Raw genomic sequence first — 27510 nt, forward strand, 5'->3', positions numbered from 1 at the left:
TACATTTGAATTTGAATTTTGAGCTCAAAGTTGCTTGTATGAGTGGAACATGTAAATGCTAATGCGTATTACATTTTCATTTTAATATTGAGACATAATAACTTCCATATTTCCCCCAATTTAACAAAATGAAGTGCTAAGTATGCAATATTACATAATTTAGGAAACTATTTTGAACTGATAAAGTACATTTTATGATAAAGTACATTTGTCTTTTATTAAAAAAATGAAAATGCACTGAAATATTTTTGTCAGGCAATATCAAACTAGTGACATAAACAGTGACAAAATGTTTATTTTGTTCATAATGAAAATTTTATTCATAACGCCACTTTGGCTTCACAACATACACAAATCAATCAATGTATAGTCAGTATATAGACCATCAACGTGGCACTAGTGCAATCAATTGAAAACTTGATCAAAGATGCTAACGAATTGGTAAGTGCAAGGAGAAAGAAATGTCAAATTATAAATTCTTCTCTTTGGAGATAAAATTGAGAGTTGGGATAGAGCTACTAAAAATATTTTATTTCCTTAGGAAGACACTTAGATTTCTACTGTATCAGATCTCTGGGCTTGGGCTGGCCAAATACCTTCATTTACATCACGTGATGTATTCTTTGACAATAAGGCCACTTCACAATAAGAATAAGGCGGAAGGAACACGAGAATTGTGGGTTAATGAGTTCAACTGCCCTCAATGTTGACAATTAGAACTGTCATTAGAGACGTTCATTAGAGCATAGTTATTTTTTCTATAATCATCAAATTATTCTGTGACCACTCATACCTTGTGGTTGGGGACAGCGTCAACATGAAATAGACCACTCCCATAAAGACAGAAATGTTTCATTAAGGATAAAGGTGATTGGTCATCATAACTGAATTGCTGTGACCTCTCCATCTAAGGGACAGGGGGACCTGAACACTCCATGGAGGAGTCAGCCATCCAGGCCTTTACCATTCTCTTCATTCTCATGTCCTACATAGTGCACTAATGAACAAGCATCATGGCCAATTCATATTTTAACCTCAATTTTCAACTATTTACCATAGTTTTTTCATACATCACACATACGCTACTTAAGCCACTGTTCCTATAGTTCTCTTAGCATTTTTATATACATACAGCTATACTGATTTTATCATATTTATATATATATATATATATATATATATATGACCTGTCTGGAGGCATTTGTACATGTGTATCTCCACAAATTACTTCAAAAAGGCATAATGTACTAGTTAAACCATGCATTATACTTTAGTGACTGGAGTTTTGTGTTTTGAATACCAGTTTTTATGCATGATAAAAGATTATTTGTGCTTTTTGATGATAGTTGTGTTATCCAAAAGGTTTAGGATATTTGCAGTTTGTGTTTCAGCTGGATATTGTCTAACAGTAACAACATCATACATCAACATCAGTATGACATCATACTGAACTCGAACAAAAAAGCTCCTTTAACATTGAGTTCAAGCTAGTGCTTAATATTTTGATGGAGTGCAAAAACAAAACCGTGTAGGCTATATACATTTTCTGCTACAGATAATAAAAGCAAGACAATTTTTTGGCAAGCAAAAAATTACCAAAAATACTACTTTCATATTCAATAAAAACAAAAATTTTATACTAAAGTACAGAACAATGATTTAACCTGACAATAAGAATGCAGAACACTGTTTGCTATGGTAGAATAAATATGCGCATGATTAACTAGAAGGTTCTGTACCCTGACCTTGAAAATGAAGATGAAACCAGTTACCTCAGGCCCTCTGAACAAGCTTGTGCTAGAGAAAACTAAGCATACACAGTTCCACTACTTGGTCCCCATTATGTTGTTTGCTTCAGCACATATTTAAAAGCCACAATAAAAAGGTATGTTGTTAGGCAGACACGACAGTGAAGCTCCTACACACCAATGCTCCTTCTCTGGCGACTGGCCTGGACTTCACCTGAATGAAATGGAGAGACTTTATGTTGAAGGGGAGGCAAAGTTATATCAGGTGTGGGTCTAAGCTCTAGATTGTCTCATATGTCATAAAAGTATTGAAATGCTTGTAGCATATTAGAAATACTAACGTGGTTCATATTTGATGAATGCTTATGTAATATTTTTCATGTTGTGAAAATTTAATTAGTCAACTGATCAGCAACTACCACCGAGATTATCAGTGGTGTATCAGTGGTGTATTGGTTATGCAGATCATGTCAGGCTAGTATACAACCTGACAATTTCCTCCACAGGACATTGGTGACACTGTAATTTTGTCATTTAGGCAGTGTGATTGTCCACATAAGCATGCGGAAGAGTATGACCACATTGATGGTAACAATAAAACTTTACCTTTATCACCCTTTTGTCCCTTTTGTCCCTCCTGACCTCTTGGTCCTTGAACACCAGTTATTCCCTGTCTTCCCATCTCCCCTACACATGATAAAGAACATTAAAGTTTTAATTGCCCACATCTAAATGACATGTACCCCAAATCACAAGGTTACTTTCTGCAAATAGAAATAGATCTCATCATAATCTCAAATGTCCTCACACAATGTAAATATATTGAATTCTTATACTGCTTTGACAGATTTAGGCTTCCTGTGAATGCATATAGATGGCAGTAACATGGTATAAAAACCCTCAGAGGTACCTTTGTCTCCTTTGGGTCCGGGGTATCCTCTTTCTCCTTTCTGCCCAGCCCTACCAGGGGGGCCTGGAATAGTTCCATGCACTGGAAAGGTAAGCAACATTTTAGGAACACTGTACTAAACAGAGGAATAGCACAGAGCAGTAATAATTTATAATATCTGCTGTTTGCTTTTTTCTGACCCAAAGCATTTAGTCAGGATACACATCCATATACAGTTGGCACACCACAGAATTGGGTGTCACTGGGGTCTCATTCTCCTGCATGCTGAAACAGCTTGTCAAATTGCATCTTAATCAACTTTCTCAGCACATTACACTCACTAAACCACTCAGTCAGATTTTGATAAATGATCTGCATAGTCTTGTGTTACATAACTGCTGCCCTTATGGAATTTGAACTGCAATCTGAAAATGGGATTTGAACTAGGTTTCGTCACTGCTTCATAAGTGAAGGCATTGAAGGGTCGTACTTCTGAAGAAATCCATTAGGTCAGACGTGACATTCCCATAGGTAGCAAAAACACGGCTGTATCCGGGGTGACCAGGGGGCCCAGGAAGCCCAGGGGGTCCTTGGGGTCCTTGGATCCTCATGGAATGTCCTCGCCAATACTCATCATTAATTTCCCGAAGCAGACCTTGACCTATTGGCACAAAGTGGATTAAACTCATTGAAGAATGATGAAGCGTTCAGTTATAAAGTATACATAAACTGAACAAAATAGCCTATTATTGCAAGACTGTCCATAACATCTACAAATCTGCATTTTCAGCATTGACTTTACTCACTCCGGATGTAGTCAGTAACTCGCAGTGCAACGCTGGAGTAGTCTGCTTCAGCCAACCTGCCTCCATTCCTCTCAGCACCATAGTAGTGACCACTTCCTTGACTGTGACCGGATTCACCACGATCACCTTTCTCACCACGGGGCCCTGGAGGACCAGGTGGTCCAGGGGCTCCAGAACTGTAGCGTCGCATAGTGTCACCTGAGAAATCCAAGACTGTTAAATGACACATTCAACTTCATTCACCTGCCACAAACAATTTCAATGGCCCAGTCAGCTGTGCACCCAATTAAGTGTTTGAGGTGCCACATCATGTTAGACTACTACACCACTTCATAATATTTTCATCCACCACCGTTCACATGAGCAAAAACCATCAGTTGGTTATACGGTGACTATTAAACTTACTGCTGAGGTACTCCTGAAGCTCAGCACGAATGTATTCTCTCTGATTTGCTCTGTCGTATGAAACCAGGCCTCTTGAGTCCCCTGCAGGTCCCTGAGGTCCTGGAGGGCCAGGAGGCCCAGGTAGGCCAGGGCGACCACCGAACCCAGAATCTAAACAAGATATTCCCAATACATGACCAATACAACAAACTATATTGTTTTGATGAATGGAAAACAGTATTCATTTATTGCATGTCCCTGTATTAAAGTTTAAGACAATAAGACATGGGCATGCTCCTTTAAAGCCTTTAAAGCCTAAGAAATAACTCATTTTCACTTCATTTTCTGGGCTAAGCCTGCATAGATCTATATGCACACAGTCCATTACATGATCATAGATCCACAAAGGCTGGTTGATATATACCCAAAAGATAAATCTAAAGCTCTGGATCTACAGCTAACCTAGATATATAAATTTTCATTATTGTTGTTGTTTAATATAGAAACTCACTCTGCAGATAGACCTGTATATCTTCAAGCCGGTGTCCTGAGCCTGAGGAGCCTGGTGGCCCACGAGGTCCTACCGATCCTGGTGGGCCCTGTCTCCCTGGAGGACCAGGAGGCCCTGGAAGACCAGCTCTGGCAAGAAGTCCTGATCCTTCAAATGAAAGGGAGACGAAACTAGTAAACCTATAAACTTTATAAAGATAAACTTACAATGATTCAAAACACAGTGGTGCTTATATATTTGAGCTTACACAGAATCATAAAGAAGAAACCAAAACGTACTCTCAATTAAAGTGGTAATATCACTGTAGGTGGACCCTGGTGATCCAGGGAGGCCAGGAGGTCCAGGACTACCCGTCAAACCACGTTCTAAACCAAAAAACCCTCAGTCACTTTACTGAGTGATAGCAAAGCGTGCTACAGATTGATAGTTTCAGCAAAGTACATTGTGCACATTTTGTCTCCCCAAGAGGAACATACCGCTCATTAGTTTGATTACATAATTTGCCACTTCGTGTGTGTCAAAGTTGGCTACGCTAATGCCTCCTGCAGGGCCAGGTGGTCCAGGTGGTCCAGGAGGGCCAGTTATATGGCGCCTAACGTCATCCTCTGAACAGAAGCACAAAGGCATCTTTTCAGCAAGCCTTCTAATTCAGTTATGAGCAAAACATGTAACATTATTTCAGTGTATATGACAAAACACTCACTCTGTAAGATTGCAATAATATCACTGACGGACATAGAACCAAGTGGACCAGAGGGGCCATGGTGACCAGTCCCACCACCTAATCCAGAGTCTAGAGCAAACATTTCAGATTATAAATTACTGAATTAGACAACCAAGGTGGTCAGAGTACTATAAATGGTGATGACCTGGATTGCCACCTAAGATTCTAAACTTACGCTGCATGTAGGCGATGACCCGAGATGCCACATCCTCTATAGTGACCGACGCCCCTGGAAGACCAGGTGGCCCCCGGAGACCAGACATCTGCTGCCTCATGCTCTCACCTGATACACAAATATGTATGACATATTCAAATAAAAACACATTCTACCATGTATAATTTATTTATGTACTGAAATACTGAAACGTTATTTCTATATACAGTATGTCATGTTTAAATAGAAAGATTTTAAAGTACTTTGCATGTACTCAGTGATGTAACGGCGATAGTCAGCTGCAGATCCAGAGTGTCCAGGAGGGCCACGTGGTCCAGGAGGGCCTGGGGGACCAGGCTGCCCTGGGGTTCCTTGTGCAACTGAGCCTAGCAATGAAAAACATACTCCAGAGTTAAGAATAAGAGAAACGGGCCTGAAGTGAGCCTAGCTTTCTCTTGAGTCTCTCAGGATGCCACCAGCAACAACGTCCATTAGGTGACCTTTCAATAAAAATCTTTCATATAAGAACTTTAGGGGTAACAACACTGTTAATCTATGCATTTGACATGCCTTTGACCCCATGGTGGAAATTAGTGCAAATACGTTCTAACAGACTGTGTACCTGCTGCAGAATGTATTATTTCTACCCAGGAACAGGACTACAGTAATATTCTTTTATTCAAGAAGTATACCAATGACATACGAATTATATTGATTTGAAATGTAGTCTTAGAACAGTAAATATGTTGAAAATAATTACTGAGAATGGCATACAACCAGAAAGAATATATATATATATAGAATATAGAATATACTATGAATGGAATACAACCAGGTTAGTGCAACATGGTTCCTCAGTTCTACCAAGAGATAATGAGAACATGAATTTTACCTCCCAAAGATCCCGGGATGCCTGGTGCTCCTGGAACTCCACTCTCCCCTGTGAAGTGCAGGTTAGTAAATATCAGCAGCCATTCTCAGAGAAACTGAACTGAGGTATTAAGATAAATGTCTAATACCTTTTTGGCCCTGGAGTCCTGGAGGTCCAGGAGGGCCTTGAGCTCCTCTATACTCAGAGACTGCAAAGAGACATCAACATACGTTAATCCAAATCCGAAATGAAGCTCTGCAGCAATAATCATCTACAATATACTGAATCAAACAGTTGCCCAACGAGGGGTTGTAAGTTAAAGATAACAGCACAACAAAAGTGGTGTGGGAATCTGTCCTATATGTAGATTTGAAGATATAAAAGCTGCAACCCAGATTGTGCTTTAAACTCACATCTGCGTGTATCCTCAGATCCTCCGGGTGCTCCAGGTAGGCCAGGCTGACCAGGCTCCCCTGCAGATAACACGTAGAAACACGTAAAGAGAACTTGGGTTATTACCTTTTTTTTTCTACACTGTAATCAGCTCTCAAAAGGACTTCATACCTTGGTATCCCCTAGGTCCTTGTGGCCCTACACAATAAAGAAAATGAAGAAGAGGACGATGATCAATAATAATAATGATAATAATAAAAATCCTAAAATCAAGAAGTAACACTCAGGGAGACTCGCCTGTTTCTCCTCTATGTCCTGGAGGACCTGGTGGTCCTGGTGGCCCGGCGAAAAATGTCCCTGTTAAATTTGTTAAACATGGCTGTGAGAAACAGCTTAAGGACATTGGATAGCACATAGCACGCTTTGGACAATTCAGTACATTTCTAAAATTTGACCACCCTGGAAGAGCTCACCAGAGTTGGGAACAAAACTCCCTGCTTCTCCCCTTTCTCCCTTCTCCCCTTTTGGACCAGGTCTGCCATATCCTGTAAATCAGCAATAAGTTGTCAGGCTCCAAAATGTTGTCAGGCTATAACTCCTGTGAGGAACATTAGAAAATGTGAAGCTCTGGTTTCACACTTACCTGGTTGGCCAGGTTCTCCAGGAGGTCCAGGCCTTGAGTCTCCTAAACAGTAACAGAGACAATGACAGCATCATGTCATGTTGTACTCTCTACGTTCACATTGATTTTTCCTCATGTCAGACTTGGTATGTAATGTTCTGAATATCTGATCATTTCACTTAATTTTTCAGCCTTGCTACTATAGCTAAATGACCTATGATGTGTAGCGTTTAAACTAGAAGAGGTACTGATTTATAGCTAAATCAAAACATAAGGATCTAAGAACATTTATTTGTCAATCTGCTTTCACTGATGTCATATATACCTGGACGTCCAGGAGGACCAGGTGGGCCAGGTGGGCCCTGGACAACATGAGAAGCACTTGAAGAACCATACTGCCCTAAAAAAAGTCAAAGGCAAATGTTTAGAGCAATGAGCTGTGATGTATTTGCTTATTATTGCTTGTTTGTGATGGAGGGAGTTCTTACTCTCAGCTCTAGATGAACTCAATGTCTCACGAGTTTCCAGTGTGATCCCGGAATCCCCTGTATCCCCCTTATCCCCTTTTGGACCTACACAGACAAAGGGATGTCAAAGGCATCTCTGAAAGTCATAGATTGTCCTAAAGTGATATTAGATTCTGCAGAACAGATGATTGTACAAACTATTATAGATTATTTAAAAAGAAAATCAAACATTTTTATTTTAAAATGTTATTTGTTAACTCTGTGACAATAATACATCTACATAAGTGCAGCTAATCTGTAGAACCAACTGGCATGAGCCTCACTTGTTTCACAGAAGGCAGTGTCTCAGTGTCCCACATCAGTGGGACTCAATGATTGATCATTCAATAAAACACATTACTCCATACCACACAGGAGGATTGACTGCAAGGCTGTTGCAGCAAATATTTGTGATAGTATTCAGCCTTGATATTTAGACTAATTAGGTTGGAGATAAAGTGTACTTAATTAAATAAATATAAATACCTCTCAGGTAGTTCCAGCTAATACTGGAAAGATAATGTATATTCTAACTCTGAAACTATTACATTTCATAAACACCAGCTATGTCCTCCATCAGGAAACTAGAGCCCATACAATCTTCCTGTATATCAATTTTTGTCAGAAAACGTAATAGAAAAAAATAATAAAAAGTTACCAGGTTGGCCAGGAAGTCCAGCAGGACCAACAGGACCTGGAGTAATACAATGCAATATTTACTGTTAATAGAGGGGAACTATATTAAACTAATAGTATCTGTTGGGTCTATTGGGCATCACACCTGACAATCCAGGAGGACCAGCTGGGCCAGGTGAACCAGGTGGCCCTGGTGGTCCAGGAAATGCCACTGAACTCGATCCTCCTGCAGAATGTAGTTATGTAAATGATGCTATCAGGTTTAATAAGAAAATATACTATATAGGGAACACAAATAAAAAATGTAAATTATTCATAGATCTCATCATGGTTTTACCTGCATTAATAATTCTTCCAGGTTCACCAGTTTCCCCTGTAAAATATTTGAATAAAAACCGAGAACATCTATGATGACATGGACAATAGCTCTGAATTAATGTCACTTTTCCTTATGTTTACTTAATTTCCTGTGCTTATAAAGTTACCACATACTGATTTTAAGGTACAAAAATATCTTTATTTTATATGATTTATATACTGTTGAGGTTTTTATAACAACCTTTTACACCAGGTTGACCAGGACTTCCTGGAACACCTATGGAGGAGAAACACAGTGATGAACAATTTATCCCCAAATGTTGCCATTTATACATATGCTAGTAGTATTCATATTCATGCAAACATATGCAAATTATTAATATTATTAGATTCATTATTTACCTGGAGGTCCTTGAAGTCCTGGAAGTCCTAATTCAATAAAAGCAGAAGGAAAACTTAACTAAACCCATAAAACTCACCGGTATCTAACACTTCTCAAACTTTATTTCTCCTTTGGATTCTCCTTATGGCTTATTTGACCAAGTAAAAGTGTTGAAACAACACCACAATCACTCCAGTTTTTAATCGCTGAGCTTTCTTGCAAAAAACATGGGCAATGTACACGTAGTGTAAAGGGGTATTTTTCAGCACTGAGAAGCTGTGATTTGTAGCAGAAATATCCTGCTAAATGTAGCAATGCATTTTTAAATAAAAGTGTTTCTCTGAGCTTCACAATGGCACTGTAGTGAAATATTAATTTAATACCTGGTTGTCCTGCATCACCGGCTGGCCCTGGTGGTCCTCTGATTCCTGGCAACCCGATTTGGCCTTGGTCACCTTGGGAGTATTTGAGGGAACGAAATAAGATAAACAAGAATCAGTACTTGGCATCGTACTGTTCAAATAATCATTTGCAGGAATACCATTTACCTCTTTGTCCTTTTTCACCATCAGCACCTGGAACTCCTGTTAATGTGAAAATGTATTCATAAATGACACATAAAGCATCCTACAATGGTTTAGTCAATGACCCTGTGCTGCTGCGTGGCACTGCACGTGGCACAGTACAGGTTTTGGAGAATGATTGTTTCAGATAAGGGATAAGGGGATGATCATATAAGAATTGCATGATTTAGCCATGCAATAGCTGCTGGATACTGATTAACTGATAATCAATGGGTTAGTTTAACAGTTGGAGTTTCAGATGTAGGTATAGCAGTATGTGAGGAGTTTGTTAGGTGTAGGTACAGCAGTATGTCAATGGTTTGTTAGGTATAGGTACAGCAGTATGTCAGGGGGTTGTTAGGTGTAGGTACAGCTGTATGTCACAGGTTTGTTAGGTGTAGGTACAGCAGTATGTCATGGGGTTGTTAGGTGTAGGCACAGCAATATGTCAGGGGGTTGTTAGGTGTAGATACAGCAGTATGTCATGGTTTTGTTAGGTGTAGGTACAGCAGTATGTCAGGGGGTTATTAGGTGTAGGTACAGCAGTATGTCATGGGTTTCTTAGGTGTAGGTACAACAGTATGTCAGGGGGTTGTTAGGTGTAGGTACAGCAGTATGTCAGGAGTTTGTTAGGTGTAGGTACAGCAGTATGTCAGGGGGTTGTTAGGTGTAGGTACAGCAGTATGTCATGGCTTTGTTAGGTGTAGGTACAGCAGTATGTCAGGGGGTTGTTAGGTGTAGGTACAGCAGTATGTCAGGGGGTTGTTAGGTGTAGGTACAGCAGTATGTCATGGCTTTGTTAGGTGTAGGTACAGCAGTATGTCAGGGGGATGTTAGGTGTAGATACAGCAGTATGTCATGGGTTTGTTAGGTGTAGGTACAGCAGTAAATCAGGGGGATGTTAGGTGTAGGTACAGCAGTATGTCAGGGGGTTGTTAGGTGTAGGTACAGCAGTATGTCACAGGTTTGTTAGGTGTAGGTACAGCAGTATGTCAGGAGTTTGTTAGGTGTAGGTACAGCAGTATGTCACAGGTTTGTTAGGTGTAGGTACAGCAGTATGTCAGGAGATTGTTAGGTGTAGGTACAGCAGTATGTCAGGGGGTTGTTAGGTGTAGGTACAGCAGTATGTCACGAGATTGTTAGGTGTAGGTACAGCAGTACGTCAGGGGGTTGTTAGGTGTAGATACAGCAGTATGTCATGGGTTTGTTAGGTGTAGGTACAGCAGTATGTCAGGGGGTTATTAGGTGTAGGTACAGCAGTATGTCATGGCTTTGTTAGGTGTAGGTACAGCAGTATGTCAGGGGGTTGTTAGGTGTAGGTACAGCAGTATGTCAGGAGTTTGTTAGGTGTAGGTACAGCAGTATGTCACGGGTTTGTTAGGTGTAGGTACAGCAGTATGTCATGGGTTTGTTAGGTGTAGGTACAGCAGTATGTCAGGGGGTTGTTAGGTGTAGGTACAGCAGTATGTCAGGGGGTTGTTAGGTGTAGGTACAGCAGCATGTCAGGGGGATGTTAGGTGTAGGTACAGCAGTATGTCATGGCTTTGTTAGGTGTAGGTACAGCAGTATGTCATGGGTTTGTTAGGTGTAGGTACAGCAGTATGTCACGGGTTTGTTAGGTGTAGGTACAGCAGTATGTCAGGGGGTTGTTAGGTGTAGGTACAGCAGTATGTCATGGGTTTGTTAGGTGTAGGTACAGCAGTATGTCAGGGGGTTGTTAGGTGTAGGTACAGCAGCATGTCAGGGGGATGTTAGGTGTAGGTACAGCAGTATGTCATGGCTTTGTTAGGTGTAGGTACAGCAGTATGTCATGGGTTTGTTAGGTGTAGGTACAGCAGTATGTCACGGGTTTGTTAGGTGTAGGTACAGCAGTATGTCAGGGGGTTGTTAGGTGTAGGTACAGCAGTATGTCATGGGTTTGTTAGGTGTAGGTACAGCAGTATGTCAGGAGTTTGTTAGGTGTAGGTACAGCAGTATGTCACGGGTTTGTTAGGTGTAGGTACAGCAGTATGTCAGGGGGTTGTTAGGTGTAGGTACAGCAGTATGTCATGGCTTTGTTAGGTGTAGGTACAGCAGTATGTCAGGGGGTTGTTAGGTGTAGGTACAGCAGTATGTCAGGGGGTTGTTAGGTGTAGGTACAGCAGTATGTCATGGCTTTGTTAGGTGTAGGTACAGCAGTATGTCAGGGGGATGTTAGGTGTAGATACAGCAGTATGTCATGGGTTTGTTAGGTGTAGGTACAGCAGTAAATCAGGGGGATGTTAGGTGTAGGTACAGCAGTATGTCAGGGGGTTGTTAGGTGTAGGTACAGCAGTATGTCACAGGTTTGTTAGGTGTAGGTACAGCAGTATGTCAGGAGTTTGTTAGGTGTAGGTACAGCAGTATGTCACAGGTTTGTTAGGTGTAGGTACAGCAGTATGTCAGGAGATTGTTAGGTGTAGGTACAGCAGTATGTCAGGGGGTTGTTAGGTGTAGGTACAGCAGTATGTCAGGAGTTTGTTAGGTGTAGGTACAGCAGTATGTCAGGAAATTGTTAGGTGTAGGTACAGCAGTATGTCAGGGGGTTGTTAGGTGTAGGTACAGCAGTATGTCACGAGATTGTTAGGTGTAGGTACAGCAGTACGTCAGGGGGTTGTTAGGTGTAGATACAGCAGTATGTCATGGGTTTGTTAGGTGTAGGTACAGCAGTATGTCAGGGGGTTATTAGGTGTAGGTACAGCAGTATGTCATGGGTTTGTTAGGTGTAGGTACAGCAGTATGTCAGGGGGTTGTTAGGTGTAGGTACAGCAGTATGTCAGGAGTTTGTTAGGTGTAGGTACAGCAGTATGTCACGGGTTTGTTAGGTGTAGGTACAGCAGTATGTCATGGGTTTGTTAGGTGTAGGTACAGCAGTATGTCAGGGGGTTGTTAGGTGTAGGTACAGCAGTATGTCAGGGGGTTGTTAGGTGTAGGTACAGCAGCATGTCAGGGGGATGTTAGGTGTAGGTACAGCAGTATGTCATGGCTTTGTTAGGTGTAGGTACAGCAGTATGTCATGGGGTTGTTAGGTGTAGGTGCAGCAGTATGTCATGGGTTTGTTAGGTGTAGGTACAGCAGTATGTCACGGGTTTGTTAGGTGTAGGTACAGCAGTATGTCAGGGGGTTGTTAGGTGTAGGTACAGCACTATGTCACAGGTTTGTTAGGTGTAGGTACAGCAGTATGTCAGGGGGTTGTTAGGTGTAGGTACAGCAGTATGTCAGGGGTGATCAGCTGATGATCCTTTGCATCCTTCCTCACCAGTCAGCCCTTGTCTTCCTGAAGTCCCTTGCAAACCTGACCAAATGAAAAGAAAAAGAAGAAAGTCACAGATGCTCATAGAGTGATATTCCACGAATGCAGATGAAATGTGTCTAAAAAGCACATACCTGGTGTACCAGCATCACCCTTTTCACCATGATCACCTCCAATAAAATAATCAAAAATATGTCTGTATAAGCTCATGTGAACGTACAGTATGTGTGGTACAGTATGCAGATGATAGGTCTTTGAAAATGATTCAAATGATTTATACAGACCCTTAATTCCTTGTGGCCCAGGGGGTCCTCTGTCCCCTGTTAATCACAGAATACAGTGAGAATTGGTGCAGTACTCTTTGACAGTTTCAGTGGTTTGATGTCAATGTCATGTAGCCTGCCTTTGAGTCCTGTATGGCCGGTTTCTCCTCTGAAGCCCTGTGGACCTGGTTCACCTGCACGGGACAAGATACAGGTGATTATATCTGATCTTATGACTTAAACATCCAACTCCTCGTAAGAGTTGCAAATACTTACCTGGTGCACCTGACAGACCATTAGCACCTGCTGACCCTGAAAGACAGATTTAACCATTCACATGGATGAATCAGATCAGGTGTCATTTACATATTGCTCTCAGAACCACTCTTAAACCACACATCAATCTGCATATGTGCTATGCAATTTTATTTTAAAGTAAATAAAGTCTGAACCTTTTGGACCTGGTGGACCAACTGGACCAGAAGGGCCATGAGACCCTGGTACACCTGGAAATCCTGAAAGAATACAGAAAGATTTAAAAATAGCCTTATTGTTTCATGATTATATTCTAGAACATGTCCTGGCATAATCACTTGGACATGATAAAATGAAAACCTTAAAATACTTACTCTTCTGTATGTATTATATGCTTTTGAGGTTATATACATAAGACTGACATATAGTATTTCCATATTTTCAGAAAGTCATCAAAATAATGCATGAATATTTTAATACTATAATTGCATATATTCCTAGCCACTGACCCCTGGGTCATCATCTTCGGGAATGGTTGTTAATACACTGATGCAAAAACCTAAATAGAGTTCCTATTTGTTAAGGATCAACAACATAGCCAATGTCAGAGGTATCCTCATGTCTATTCTCCTGTGTGTTTGTATCATCACATCTGGGCTACTGTGTTGCACTGCTAGCAGGTTTCCCAAAGAAAACACTTTCAAACCTGCAGAGGGTTCAGACTGAGGGTTCACTAAATTGTTTTTTGTAATATTTTAATTTTCTTTTAGAAAATAAATCTTGGGATGTAATAAGCTTTATTATTTTGCTATGTATTTTTTTCTGTAAAGCAGTTTGTAATGTGTGTAATGTGTGTAAAGTTTATTATTATTTTTTATTCCTATTATTATTATGGGATTGTGGGATTATATCCAGTCTTTGGCTGGACTGTGGTACTGGTACAAACAAAAATCAGGTTAATGTCCAGTTATATGAAGACTACCCTGTATTTGTTTTAAAGCTAAAATCATGATAAACAAATGATAAATAAATATGTTTTACACATCTTACCTCTTTCACCCTTCACTGTAAAGCCTGCTTTGCCGGACTCCCCCCGAGGACCTGGGGGTCCTTCTCGTCCCCTGGGTCCTGGTGGTCCCTCCACACCATGCTCACCTGCAAAATGCACAGTCACGTCTAGCCCCGCCCACACCTGTGTTTTTGTTTATGTAGCCATGTGGTTTTGTTAGTTTTAGTCCCTCCACGTGCTCTGTCAATATGCCCCTCGTTATTGTGTTCAGGTGTTGTTCAGGTCTTGCGTATTTAAGCCCTGTGTTTTGTCAAGTCTGTGTTTGTACTGCTGCCTCAGTGTCCGTGAGTTAGGTTTGTGTTGCTTTGTCTTTATATTGTGTCTGAGCCATAGCTCAGTGTTAGAAAATGTCTTTGTTTAACTGCTAATCAGATCTGACCCTGGACTGCCTCTATGACCCAGAGTTTGGATTGCCCTTTAATAAATCTCTCTCTTCTCTCTTCTCAACGTGGGCATCCGCCTCCCTTTTGCTCCACGACGCCCTCGGTGTTGCACTAACCTTCACTTCCTTTTTGTCCTTTAGGCCCTTCAGGTCCTGGGCGTCCCATTGTTCCTAGAGACCACAGAATTTGACACAAACAGTATTTTATCATCAGTGTAGCTTACAGAAAAGTATCTGAAATCCAAGCAGTTATCACTTGAACATGTTTCTTACCTGGCAGTCCTGCCATACCATCGTCTCCTGAAAACCATTTATTGAATATTAATTATATTGAACACGCAAGTGTGTACATATATATGCTGACAATAGCAAAGTTAGGACCTATTCATACTGCCAAGCTTTAATACTTTCCACTACAATTAATTTAACACTGATGATTACTGTGCCAATAAAAAATTAGACATTTAAATTTCTACAGACCTTTGATTCCTGGAGCACCAATATCACCTAAAACCACAATTAGTGTCATATGAAAAGATTTTACATTATAATGATGTATTAGAAATCTAGTCCCATACTGACTCTTTATTGAGGCATTGTAGTGTATCTTACCTTTCAGCCCTGGTGCTCCTCTTTCTCCTTTGAATGAAGAACCAAGACTGGCTATATATACAGAAAAGCAAATTCTTATATAAGGCTCCAGTTTTTTAATACTACAAATTGCCTAGAACATGATAAAAATTAAATTAACCTCCATGATGGCGGGGCTGAGCATGTGGACTGTGTTTGTTTCTCTTGTATTTAGCATGTGTTTCTGTACTGTGTTTGTTTCTCTTGTATTTAGCATGTGTTTCTGTACTGTTTATTTAGATCTGCTTCTCTTCCTTTCTTGTCTGCATATTCTTCACCTATGACAGAATGACCAACAATTTGGACGCTGTATCCTATGTTTTGTTTTCTTTTCTCATGTTTTGTGTATCTGCAAATGGCTTGTCTCTCATTTTAGACTCAGACTCAGCTGCCTGGCATGCTGGTATTGTGTTTGTTAGCCGAAGGGGAGCAAATATAATTAGAGGGAATTATGGAACCCCCCGTGTGGGTAGGGATGTCCCGAGAATTTCCAGAAGGCGAAGATAGTCCGCTAACGTCACCTAGTGATGCCATCACTGCCTCCATCACATACCAGGAGACCCATTTGATTTGATGCAGTATCGCCAGAGAGAGAGAGGAGCCACCTTAAAACCCCAGTCTACAGTTCACAGTCATGTGAACATATGTTTGCACATGCACATGATGGCACACTCCATAGAAAATGTAAATGTATGGGTCATAATAAACCTAACATTTCTTTCCTGACCTTTCACAGTGAAGTGTTTCATTGGGCAGGTAGATCAATTTGTTTGCAGTGCATCGAGTTATGTCATGTGTCATGGGGCAGTCATGTGTTTTACAGGATGACTGTACTGAGGCAAATTTCAATTACTCACATACAACCACAGGGTAATTGACTCCAGAGAAGAGGGCCACACACTGTGAGTGGGTCTGATGGGCTCTGAACCAGTTCTCAGTAAGTAGGGTGGTACAGGATACGGTGGTGAATGTGGTGGATATGGTGGGATAGGGTGTGTTTGTGCCATTACTTTTAGACACCGGGTCGATGTTGACCATCATTCTATTTCTGTAAAACATACTTTCACTCTAAAATTCAGGATCAGTTCCAGTTTTCTAGCAAGCTATGGCATAATGTGGCTTATGAGTTGGATATCATAACACTTATTATGGCTATGTAGAGTTTGATTAAAAAAAGTATTAGGACGAGTCTTGCCTTGAATTGAGAATTTGAGAAGTCATATGAATATATATACACAGCAGAAAAAGGCCAAGATCCCAGAAGTTCTAGGTATGAACACTGTTGGTAGTTGCTACACGTTTTATTTATTTATGTTTTAAAACATGTTGACCATGAATTCCCCTCTTGTAGGCACTGCTACGCAAGTGTGGACGGGTGCCAGTTAGAGTGTCAGACACTAGAGCAATTATCCAGCTCTAAGCAATTGAGGGCAGTGGTTTTCCACTTTGAATCTTATTAGTGGTTAGAATCAGGTTTGTATGGCAACAATGGATCAGGTGAAGACATCATTCTGTACACCGTTTTGGTTATTTGAGTTGTGGTGAATACTCTGTGTAATGCCGTGGGATGGAGATAAAATATTTGGGGCACATGGTCTCAGTGTTTGGACTGTTGACACTAAAAAGGTAGCTGCAAATTAAAAGTTGGAGCTTTTAACTATGAAGTGGGCGGTGACAAAGTTTTAGTAGAGCAATATTAGGTTTCCCAGTTGGCATTATTTGATTCTACTGTGGTCTATTGTTCTGATACGGAAAGGAAGTGCCCTAGAGCAAGGCGCCTAACCCCAAATGTTCCCTGGGCGTGGGTGCACCACAGCCCCCTAGTGATCACTAGTGTATGTGTGTGTGTTCTCACTGCACAGATGGGTAAATGTGGAGGACAAATTTTGATTGGGGTGAAAATTGGGGTGGTGGGTCCTGATTGTGGTGGTAGGTCCTGAAAAGGAGTGGGCTGCCCCTCCAGTCACATTAAGTGGTTGTACATCTATATTTTTCTGGTCCTGAGCAGAATTCGTTTGGTGTGGTGGAATCACATAGCATGAACCTCGCAGTGTGCCAGCTGCCTTGGAAGGAACCAGTGGTCCTTTTAAACCACTGGTTTGTGGTTATGTGGTTTCATAAATTAATACCTCCACCAATGGAATGTGATCTCTGTTTTGATAACATCACAGATTGAGAACAGGTAGTGTCCATATGCCGAGAGTCTGGGTATCAAGTGCAGGAGCTGTATGTGTTAATCGGGCCTAATTTGGGGTTAACGGATCGATTTCACTCTGTTTATGATAGAGTTAGGGCCTACTTGGAAGATATTGTGTAGAGGAATGTTGTGTAAACCTGGAGCTAAGCAGGAAGCCTGAGGGTGCTGTCTCTTTTCACCAAAACATATGAAGTTAAAAAGGTGCATATATGTATACATATATACATATACAAATGTGCAGAAACATGCATATGTTTGTGAATGTGTATAGTTGTTAGTTGTTAGACAGACACAATGCTTAGAGGTTGGTTTAGAGTTGCCTGATTTCTGTTTGTTTAGAATTTAGTTTTGTTAGTTTTGGTATTGCTAATAAACAATAATAAATAAACAAACAAAACACTAAAAAGGAATATATATACAGTCCTTGACATAAGTTCTGTCGCTTATCCATGTTGTGGAAACAAAAGCTTATGACTTGACTTTAAATTCATCGATTGGTTTTAGAAATTACTCATGAAAGCTGAAACCCTCCCAAATGAGATTTAATTTACGAAAATAAATATATGCCTCATAACACTGGTGAATGACGTTGTGGTGCTATTAGACCCATATTTAATATTTTGTGTGACTTCCACAAGCTTGAAGGACTGCATCCATGCATCATTTTTAGAAAGTCAGGGACTGTACATATATATGTGTTGAAACAGTGTCACGGTGAGGCGGCCCCCTACCGGCCGCCTCCGTCCACAGCGGCTGTGTTGTTGTTGTTGTTGTGTGACGTCGTGTACGCCCCTCAGGTGGGCGGAGCCCGTGATCCGTTCCCACCTGATGGTCGTTTGTCTGTCTATATATGTCTTGTCTTTGTACCAGTTGACCGCTGGTCATTATATCCTTAATTCGGATCTATTGCACGGGTTTTAGGTTTGCACACTTTATATTAAACCACCCTTTTTCCCTGAGACTTGGCGTGATCGCTTCCTTTTTGTTGCTCACACCTGCCCGTCACAGAATGACCAGCCACCCTTCGGAAGCCGCCGAGTCTCTTTTTCTTTCTCCTTCGTTCGTGGTCATGTCTCGTGGTAAGTGTTTGTCTGCGTGGTGTTTTGTTTGAAGAGCTCCGCCGTGCTTTTGTGTTTTGTGTGTGTGTGTGTGTGTAGCACGGCGAGGACCAGGGCAGTCTGCCCTGAGACAGCTCTTCGTGTCCGTTGTATGTTGCGGGAGTTTCGCCGTGCGCTTGTGTGTATGTGGCACGGCGAACACCAGGGTGTCTGCCTGGTGGACTCTCGTGTGTGTTTTGTATGTGTGTACGGGTGACGGACGTGTGGACCAGTGTGCGTGCTCGTTCTGTTCTATGTTGAATGTTTTATGTGTGACGCGGTTGCCGCTCGTCACTGTCGCCTCGCTCCCCGTGTGTCGTGTGTTTAATGTGGGGAGCGACTGCGGCTCTGAGCGGCGCGCGTCACTGTGTGTGTGTGTAAGCAGAGCGCGCATGTGATGGGTTCCGTCTGTCTGTTTGTACACCGTTTTTTGTTTGTCTAGTATTTGCGTGTGTGTTTTGTCCTAGCGTGATGTCAACTGTTAAATGTAATTCCACACATGCTCCTCCCCTTAAATGTGTGTTTGGGGGGGGACCGGCTGTGGTCCCGTGCCATGGGGTGTGGCACGGAGGGCGTCTCTCCCGAGGGAGGCCCTGAATAGGGTAGGGCGCGTTTGTGTTCTATGTTGGTGTTGGGGTGTGTGTGTGTGTGTGTGTGTGTGTGAGTGCTGTTTCTGTGCAGGTGCTTCCCCTTGGTGGTGTCGTGGTGTTCCTGGACCTTGTGGGGGTCTCCACCTGGCAGGAGCCCCCTTGTGTTGTGGGGTGACCGGAGCCCGGTCGTGAAGAGCCCCTCCCTAGAGGGCTGGGGCCCCCGGATGTTTGGGGACCATGGGGCTCCGGTCTGAAAAGCTCCTGCTGGGGATGGAGATCCTCCCTCCTGCCCGGGGTGACCAGGAGGCCCTTGGGGCTGCTCCCTAGCCCGCGTCGGGGGCGCTCTGGGCCTCGGTCTCTGGCGCTCCTGGGTTGGGTGGAGGAGTCCACCTTGTGATGAGGGACCCCGGGAGGGGTTGGCTCCCCCAGGAGGCTGGGGTGACCCCTAGCAGAAGGCAGGGGTCAGCTCTGGGAGGAGGTAGGTCCAGGAGGAGAAGTAGCCACGCCTCGGGGAGGTAACCTGCACACACGCACACACTAAGGACGACAAAGGAGTCGTAGCTCCTCGTCCGCACACCCTTGGGGCTCTCTGGCTAAACGCCGGTTAGGGCGTGAGGGCCCTGTGACCGACTGGGGCGTGGTTATGTGTTGTTAACGGCCCGGTCGGTCCAGGGTCCCGCCCGGGGAGGTGAGCTGAGTAATGTTTTATGTGTTTTGTGTTTCAGCTCGTGGACTGCAGGAGGTGTGTCCCTGCCTGTCCTTGCCTTCCTGCCCCTTCGTGTTGTTGTGCAGCCGCTGTGTGCCACACACCCAGTGGAGGGGAGTGCGGCTTGGTGGGGGGGTCTGTCACGGTGAGGCGGCCCCCTACCGGCCGCCTCCGTCCACAGCGGCTGTGTTGTTGTTGTTGTTGTTGTGTGACGTCGTGTACGCCCCTCAGGTGGGCGGAGCCCGTGATCCGTTCCCACCTGATGGTCGTTTGTCTGTCTATATATGTCTTGTCTTTGTACCAGTTGACCGCTGGTCATTATATCCTTAATTCGGATCTATTGCACGGGTTTTAGGTTTGCACACTTTATATTAAACCACCCTTTTTCCCTGAGACTTGGCGTGATCGCTTCCTTTTTGTTGCTCACACCTGCCCGTCACAAACAGGTATATATATATATATATATATATATATATATATATACCTGTTTTAACATTCCCTTTTAGTGTTTTTTTTTTGTTTATTGTTTTTTATTTTGGTAAGTATATAGCAAAGCGAATTTTAAAACATTCTGTTGTCTTTTTTGTTTGTGAAACCTCTAATAAATTCTGTCTATTCCTATTTGCTACTTGGTGCAGTTTACCTGTTGCATTTGTATGAATTCATATATGTGTCTGTGTAAGCATGTGTGTGTGTGTGTGTGTGTGTGTGTGTGTGTGTGTGTGTGTGTGTGTGTGTGTGTGTGTGTGTGTGTGTGCAACAAGTCCAGTGTGTACAAACGTGCGATTGTTCGGTACCTTTGAATGCCTGCGACTGCAGCTCAGCCTGTAATAATCTCTGTACAGTCTTCTGAAGGGCAGCTGCATCTGTGGCAGTAGCAGCACCTCCCAGGCTAAGGTTGTTATCAGAGTTGACCACGCCACTGTCCACTTCCATGCCTGACTGCAGGCTGTGGATGTCGTTACGGGAGGCGCTCAGCCGGCTGGTGTGGGCGCTCCGGCCGGAGGACAAGCCCTCAAGAGCGTCCACGCGGGCTTTCAGCTTGCTCACCTCCTCCGCTATGAAGGGGAAAGTGTGAGCTGTGGTGAGTGTTTACAGATTAGCATTGTTATCTAGCAGTTCATTTATTAATACAGCTGAAAATAGGAGTGTAATGAAGACTCGATTTATTAGGACTGCCCTCTGGTATATTGTCAGAGAGAGAAATCTGTGATACTCCTCACCCAAAAAGAGTGCAGTTGGTTCAGTCCTTGCGTGAATGTTTTGGAGCAAAGAATTTGCCATGATAAAAATAAAGACAGGATGAAGACATACCCTGATTGGCAAGGGTGCGTCCAAGAGCAATGAGTCCAAACAGAAGGCCAAGGAGCATGAGCAGGCCAAGCAGCAATCCCAGCAGCCACTTCCACCAGGAGCAGGAGCCCGGCCCGCAGCCCAGACACCCACAGCCCAGACACCCGCAGCCTTGTCCAGCATCACTGTCCTTATAAATCTCTGGCAAGATGCACACCAGACACACCAGAGTTGTTCAAACATCAAATCCTAATTAACATTTTTGCTATTTCTTACATTGGCATGGTGCTTGGAAAACAAATAAAACAAAAGAAAGGCATTATTTGCATAAATAAATAAGATTAATAAATAAAACAAAAGAAAACACATTATTTACATAAATAAATAAAACAAAACAAAAGAAAGACATTGCTTGCATAAATAAAAATTAATAAATAAAACAAAAGAAAGACATTACTTGCATAAATAAAAATTAATAAATAAAACAAAAGAAAGACATTACTTGCATAAGTCGCCTTGTCTTTTGTTGGCACCACTGAAGTTCCATCTGTAGAGATGTAATTAATAATATTAATTATTAGTAATTAATAATTAATAAACTCCTTTTCATCAAACAGAATGTAGGCATGTCTACAGAGCTAACTCAGATGCTTACAGTATGAGCTGGAGCTAGACTTGGCAGGAGCTGCCTCGGTGTAGCTGGTTACCATGGTCTCCTTCTTCAGTGAATCATCTGAAATGGACCCTATAAATTACACATTATTCATGTCTCAGTGTTATATTATATTAGACCTCAATGTGAAGAAGATATTTATAATGGCACTTATGTCCACAGTTATAACCACACACCATGTACTATTGTGAAATGAACTTCTGTCACATCTAGGTTTGGTCTTAACTGGATGCATATATACACACCTCCTTTGCCATTTGGGACACTGCTGGTGAACTGTTTCCCACTGTCCTTAGACAATATGAGCACCTCCGTGTCCCTGTTGGTAGGAATGTTCTCCTTCTCCAGTATAATGTATTTTCGTGGAGCTTCATCTTTGACAGGCCGTGGAGCAGTACCTAAAAAAGTGTAGATAAAAAAAAATTAGCTCCATACATCTTAGTCTGAACTAAGAATATTTCTGACTTAAGAATGAATATTTTTAAATATAGACAGCATTGTACCTGTAGAAGTGGAGACTCCTGTACTTACAATACCAACAGTTTGTCTCTCTGAGCTACTCATGCCCTGAGATGTGTTTTTCTGCACGCCGTATCCTAGAGAACACACACACACACACACACACACACACACACACACACACACCATAAATGGTGACTACAGATGACTAGGTTTGTTAATTGTAGCTCATGGTTAGGTTTTAGTGCCATACCTGAATGTGTGTTAACTCCATTAGATGTGAGAACTGCAGTAGATGTTGAGGCAAGATTATTCTGGAAACCATACACTGTAAATCAGAAAATAATCAATTCATTTATTATGTATTGTTTTGGGAAAATAAAGTTATAATGATTCTAATTTCAGCCTGGTACCTCAGAAAACCAAGTTTCCAGAATCTAGAATTTGTCTGGATTTATTTGACATCAACTTTGTCTCTCTGATGCCATCTGCTGGCAATGAGCATTAAACATAAATCAGACCTGAGAGTGAAGATGGAGCAGTGCTGTTCACGAGAGAGGATCCTGGCGACATATTGTTTGTGCTGCTTTGAAAGCCAAAAGCAGTTCCACTGGAGACATTAGTGGGTAGTGTGGAGCTGGTCCACGTGTAGGATGGCAGTGCTGACTCCAGAAGGGTGGTGTCATATTGCCCTGACACTACAAAGAAAGAGTTATGCACATTTGAAAGTGTACAGCTGTATAGATAAAAATCTATACCTAATCTATAACTAAATTCTGAAACAATTGCTACTGCCGTTAAATAGTTACACAGATACTACACAATATATTGTACAAATGACTTTGTCGGTCTAACAATGAAAGTATTTCTCAACTCTTGTCTGTTTACTCTTCCACTGTGTGTTTTTTTTCAGTGAAAGAGGGAGCACTCCTGAAATAGACCTGCTGCCGTACCAGTCTGGGTGCCTTGTTTGATGATCTTGGTCTGGACCGTGGCCTTGCGGGGGACGGGCAGCGTGGAGGAGGTGGAGGAGCGCGTGGGGCTGACGCTGGACGAGCGGCTGCCCTTCAGCAGCTTCTTCACGTCGTCCAGCTCCGTCCCTGCAAGGAGACGCAGGCATGTCCCTCATCCCATGGGGCCGTGCATGACTCCAGCACAGTGGAGCAAAGCGTCCCTTTAAACTCATACGCACAGAACTTTAACATTGGCTTTTGATGAAGTAAGAAAAATATCTTGAGGTTTCTGGAATTAGTTGTATTCAGCAATAAGATTAAATAAAAATGTGCCAAATAAAAAAGCCTTCAGATAGTTTAAGTTTAAGAACAGGCTTATATTTATTCTTAATTTCAAATAGATTAAATAAAACAAATGTTCTCCTTCTTATTTATTTTTTATAATTGTTCCAAAAGCCTATGACAAAAAAATTGTGATCGTGAAGAAAAGTTGGTTTAAGATTTCAGACTCTTCAGTATGATCTAAATAAAAAAACAGCCAGGTGACTTGAATGGAAGATGTTAACATGAACAGAAAAATTCATCTTAAAAACACACTTACATCTGGTTGAGGGGGATGCACTCTGTAATCTGGCCCTGATTTCACTCTCTATGGCAAAAGACAATGATTGTATTTATTACATGCCAGTGTTTATAGGCTTTATAGAATTCTTTATTTAGGCCTATATATCTTCTCAGCATACCGAGGTGTGTTTCAAACCACACCAAGTTAATATGCAAAGGAAATTACACAACTAATCAAAACTAAAATTAAGTTGTACAATTAAATAGATAATGCACTACAAATTTTGTTCAGTATGAAAATAAAAGCTAGTCAGTGAGCCACCTTACCTCTGCTTTGAGACCTTCCCCGAGATGCACCTATTGTAAACACATAGGAATTTACATTGCAAGTGAATTTGTGTTTTGACTTTACTTTCCATTATTTCCTGACAATAAAAGTGCCATGCCAGGTATCTGAGTGCCGTCAGAGAGGAGAAACTCTTAAATCTGACCACCCCCACTTGCTGCCATGTCTCACGGCACCAAAGGAAAGAGGGACAATGCCATCTTCCTTTGCCAGTGAAAAGAATTAGCCGTCTATGAGTCATATGTGTTCCAGTCATTAGTGAATCATTAGTGAAGGCACACCCAGTAAATACACAGTTTAGCAATGCAGAGGTATTCTATGGCTGACTCAGGTTTGAATCCTTTGTGCTGTGTGCTGTTTCATCCCTGAGAATCTACATGTCTTACCATAATCTTTCCTTGTGATCTCAGGTGATGAGTTAGCACTTGAACTACCTAAAGATGAAAAGATGTCAATTCTGGTTTTGTCATTCATGTTACTTCTAATTTACATTTACCAGTCTGCAAATCATGATATGCAGACAGAAGTGCTGTAATTAGTGGGACTCACCATCATATCCCCCTGAGTGAGTGGTCATACTCTTCCTCTCTAGGAACATGGGGGAGTGGCTGATGGAAGAGGTTGAATCTTGTGTTCTTCTCATGACCCCTGAGGAGCTGGACCGAAACTTTGAGCCTGAGCTTGTTGATACAGATGTACTTTCATAAGGTCCACTGCCTCCACGTCCCCCTCCACTCCTGATATTGCCAGCGGAGTCATCACCGAGGAACAGATCAGACTCAAACCCACCGGCATTCACACCCACCAAGGCTGAAGAACAGAAGGACGTGCATACATTTAGAACGACACTAACATGCCAAACATGCACATAAACAATGCTTAATTGAACATATCACTGAATACAGTTATGTAACTTATTTTCTAATAGTTAGATGTTATGCAATGTAGAAACAAGAAGCATATAGCTTCTTGGTATGCTATATTCTGCTGATCATTTCATAAATGGTAAAAGAATTTTTGCAATCTTCTAGCATTTTTTATACTTTTCTTAATATTCAGTAGGAATGATAGTTGGCGAAGATCTTACAGGATGAGAAGTAAGAGGTGCTGCTGTTTTGAGTTCTGTTCTTATCAAAGGCAGGTCCCCAGGTGCTAGTGGACATGCTCTTACTGCCAGATACACTGAAGCCCTCTGTTAGGAGAGAAATGAACAGACTCACTCCTCATTCAGGCTTCATTGAACATGTTCACAAATCTCACTAATGTAGTTCTCATTAGATTCAATATTCTAATATCCAGTATTATGTAAAATACTTATGTGATGCCAAATCATAAACAAACTTTAAAGGGTGTTTCACAAATCAAGTAAAAATGCAGCAACATGAAATAGACTTGTGTTAGGGAAGCCTACAAAAAATGATGTAGCTTACTTGGTGGCAGCGATGTAAGTCTAGTCGTTTTACTCACAGCTGGTGGCAGAACATTTTAGCTTTTTAAATGTTTTTGGTTTTATTTGATCAAAATACAAGTAGATAAACATGAAATAAATTACTGCAAAATCACACTGACAAGTTAACCCGCATAATTAGGCCAGGTTAATAATACTGCCCATCCATATGATGGCGCTCTTTACTTTCGTTTCTTTAGCCCAACTAAACTTGAAGATGTTGTGTCATACAAAATGATGTTATATGATGCAAAACAATTTCTAGTTATTAGAAGGATGTAATATTCCATACTTCTCTTTCCAGAACTTCCCCCGGAGTCGTTAGTCTGCCTTGTTAATGAATCCATTCCATGTCAGCTGCAAAGAGAAATAGATTATCAATATAAAAGCTATAAATCATATTTCAGTATGATCTCAAATAATAAAAACCTTACAAGTCCATAGGAAAGTGTTGGCTTGCCAATCAATAGATGTAGTTTCTCTTTTAAACGATATACCCCACATTTTATACATATTAAATATGTTTATGTTATGTGGCAGAAAAGTGTACCTCCGATACACAAAGAATATTGCATGTAGTTCCAGTCATATGGCTGCTTAGTGTAGAGTTTGTCATGTATAAATATGTACTGGTTATATATTGAAAACGTAACAAAAAACAATAAACCTTTTGACATAATCTGTATGAACATTTGTTAAATTTGTCATTTCATATAGGCAACCTTGTGTAATTTCGAATAATTAAACCATATTCCTAAATCGGCAACCAAAAGAGTAATGAGTGTGTGGTACGTGTCTGTAATAAGACTGTTATAAGACTGTAATAATACTTTAATAAGACTGTAATAACACTAAAAAAGACAATCATACAACTATTGTACATACAACAAAAGACAATGCAACATTTTTAGTTTAAAGCATCATCCAGCTCACTCCAGTTTCACGGTCAGATTTTTATAAAAACCTCCACCATGAAAAATGGTTCCAAGCATTATGAACAGAAGCTAGGTCTAAAAATAAGAATTATCATGTAGTCTAACATACAGTACTACATTCAAAACATTTGCCCTCACTTTAATATTTGAGTAATAATATGAGTCACAAGAGACTCAGCTCTGCAGATGTGTAACAAATACACATGCAAGTGCATTCAAAGTACATCCACATTATTTGATTACACCCAATCTAATGTTGTCAAGGAAATATTGCACTCAATCTGGCTTTAAAGAATAGTAAAAGGTAACAAGCCAATAGAATTCTCATGTGCAAAAGGTACACCTCATGAGCACGACTCCTGGGTTGGGGTTTACATCAAACCATCATAGTTTGTATTTTTTTTCTAAAAACTAAATACAAAAAGTTTTACCTGAAGTCCCGTGGAAAGTTGAAGAAAGTTTTGGTTTTGCACCGAAGAGAATAATGTACTTATAATGTGGCGTGAGAAATCCAACAGTAGTTGACGATTGTCTGTGAAGTTCACCTGTGGTCACAGATGTCAAGTAATTATCTTTGTTCCGTCTAGTTCTGTTTTATTTTCTTCCCATTTTCACAGACATGTCTCCGCAGGATTCCTGGGCTGGAGTTTACACCGAGCCACTCCCCAGTTTTCCGCAGGCACACACACACCCACATATGCACGCTTTGTAGAAAGACAATACCTCAGGGAATCGCAGTATAATCCTCCAAAACAGGGCTGTAGGGCATGTTCAGGTGTGAGCTGGATGCATTATATGCTTCAGCACCTTCTGTTGGTGAGAGCATATTAAATGCGCATACGGTTACAGTGCCCTCCAGAGTTGCTGCCACTG

At 41.4% G+C, this 27510-nt stretch overlaps 1 protein-coding gene across 2 annotated transcripts; it reads right to left on the minus strand.

The window, feature by feature from the left end:
* Nucleotides 1-275: 275 nt before the first annotated feature.
* col17a1b (collagen, type XVII, alpha 1b) lies at nt 276-27292 on the minus strand. Of its 2 annotated transcripts, none has more exons than XM_076974577.1 (56): nt 27069-27292; nt 25995-26059; nt 25686-25724; nt 25343-25447; nt 24805-25065; nt 24642-24689; nt 24237-24266; nt 23947-23994; nt 23346-23492; nt 22914-23090; nt 22646-22720; nt 22437-22529; nt 22179-22331; nt 21916-21993; nt 21763-21807; nt 21282-21461; nt 20765-21025; nt 15360-15410; nt 15228-15254; nt 15021-15047; nt 14865-14918; nt 14347-14451; nt 13494-13556; nt 13318-13353; nt 13182-13235; nt 13063-13098; nt 12913-12948; nt 12785-12820; nt 9493-9528; nt 9328-9399; nt 8965-8991; nt 8804-8839; nt 8582-8617; nt 8390-8470; nt 8267-8302; nt 7591-7674; nt 7428-7502; nt 7124-7165; nt 6954-7025; nt 6778-6837; nt 6652-6678; nt 6501-6560; nt 6236-6295; nt 6109-6156; nt 5480-5602; nt 5238-5345; nt 5042-5131; nt 4815-4943; nt 4617-4703; nt 4339-4485; nt 3849-3998; nt 3444-3641; nt 3128-3298; nt 2659-2739; nt 2355-2435; nt 276-1962 (listed from the first exon to the last, which is right to left on the minus strand). In XM_076974577.1, exons 2-56 carry the CDS (start codon nt 26047-26049, stop codon nt 1919-1921), a joined length of 4581 nt encoding a protein of 1526 aa, XP_076830692.1. In that variant the 5' UTR covers nt 26050-26059; nt 27069-27292; the 3' UTR covers nt 276-1918. The 2 variants fall into 2 exon arrangements, with proteins under 2 accessions (XP_076830692.1, XP_076830691.1); XM_076974576.1 differs by having other exon boundaries at nt 277-1962; nt 21916-22005; nt 27069-27291.
* Between the last annotated feature and the right edge of the window lie 218 nt (nt 27293-27510).

This window comes from Brachyhypopomus gauderio, chromosome 15 (genome assembly GCF_052324685.1).
Source record: "Brachyhypopomus gauderio isolate BG-103 chromosome 15, BGAUD_0.2, whole genome shotgun sequence".
Lineage (NCBI taxonomy): Eukaryota > Metazoa > Chordata > Actinopteri > Gymnotiformes > Hypopomidae > Brachyhypopomus > Brachyhypopomus gauderio.

Excerpts from the sequence above, each read along its gene's own strand:
- col17a1b (XM_076974576.1), bottom strand. The coding sequence starts at position 26,049 with ATGGATTCATTAACAAGGCAGACTAACGACTCCGGGGGAAGTTCTGGA. Across the intron at positions 4,704-4,814 it reads TGTAATCAAACTAATGAGCG|AACGTGGTTTGACGGGTAGT; the intron begins GTATGTTCCTCT and ends TTTTTGGTTTAG. Across the intron at positions 2,436-2,658 it reads CGGACCCAAAGGAGACAAAG|GGGAGATGGGAAGACAGGGA; the intron begins GTACCTCTGAGG and ends TATCATGTGTAG.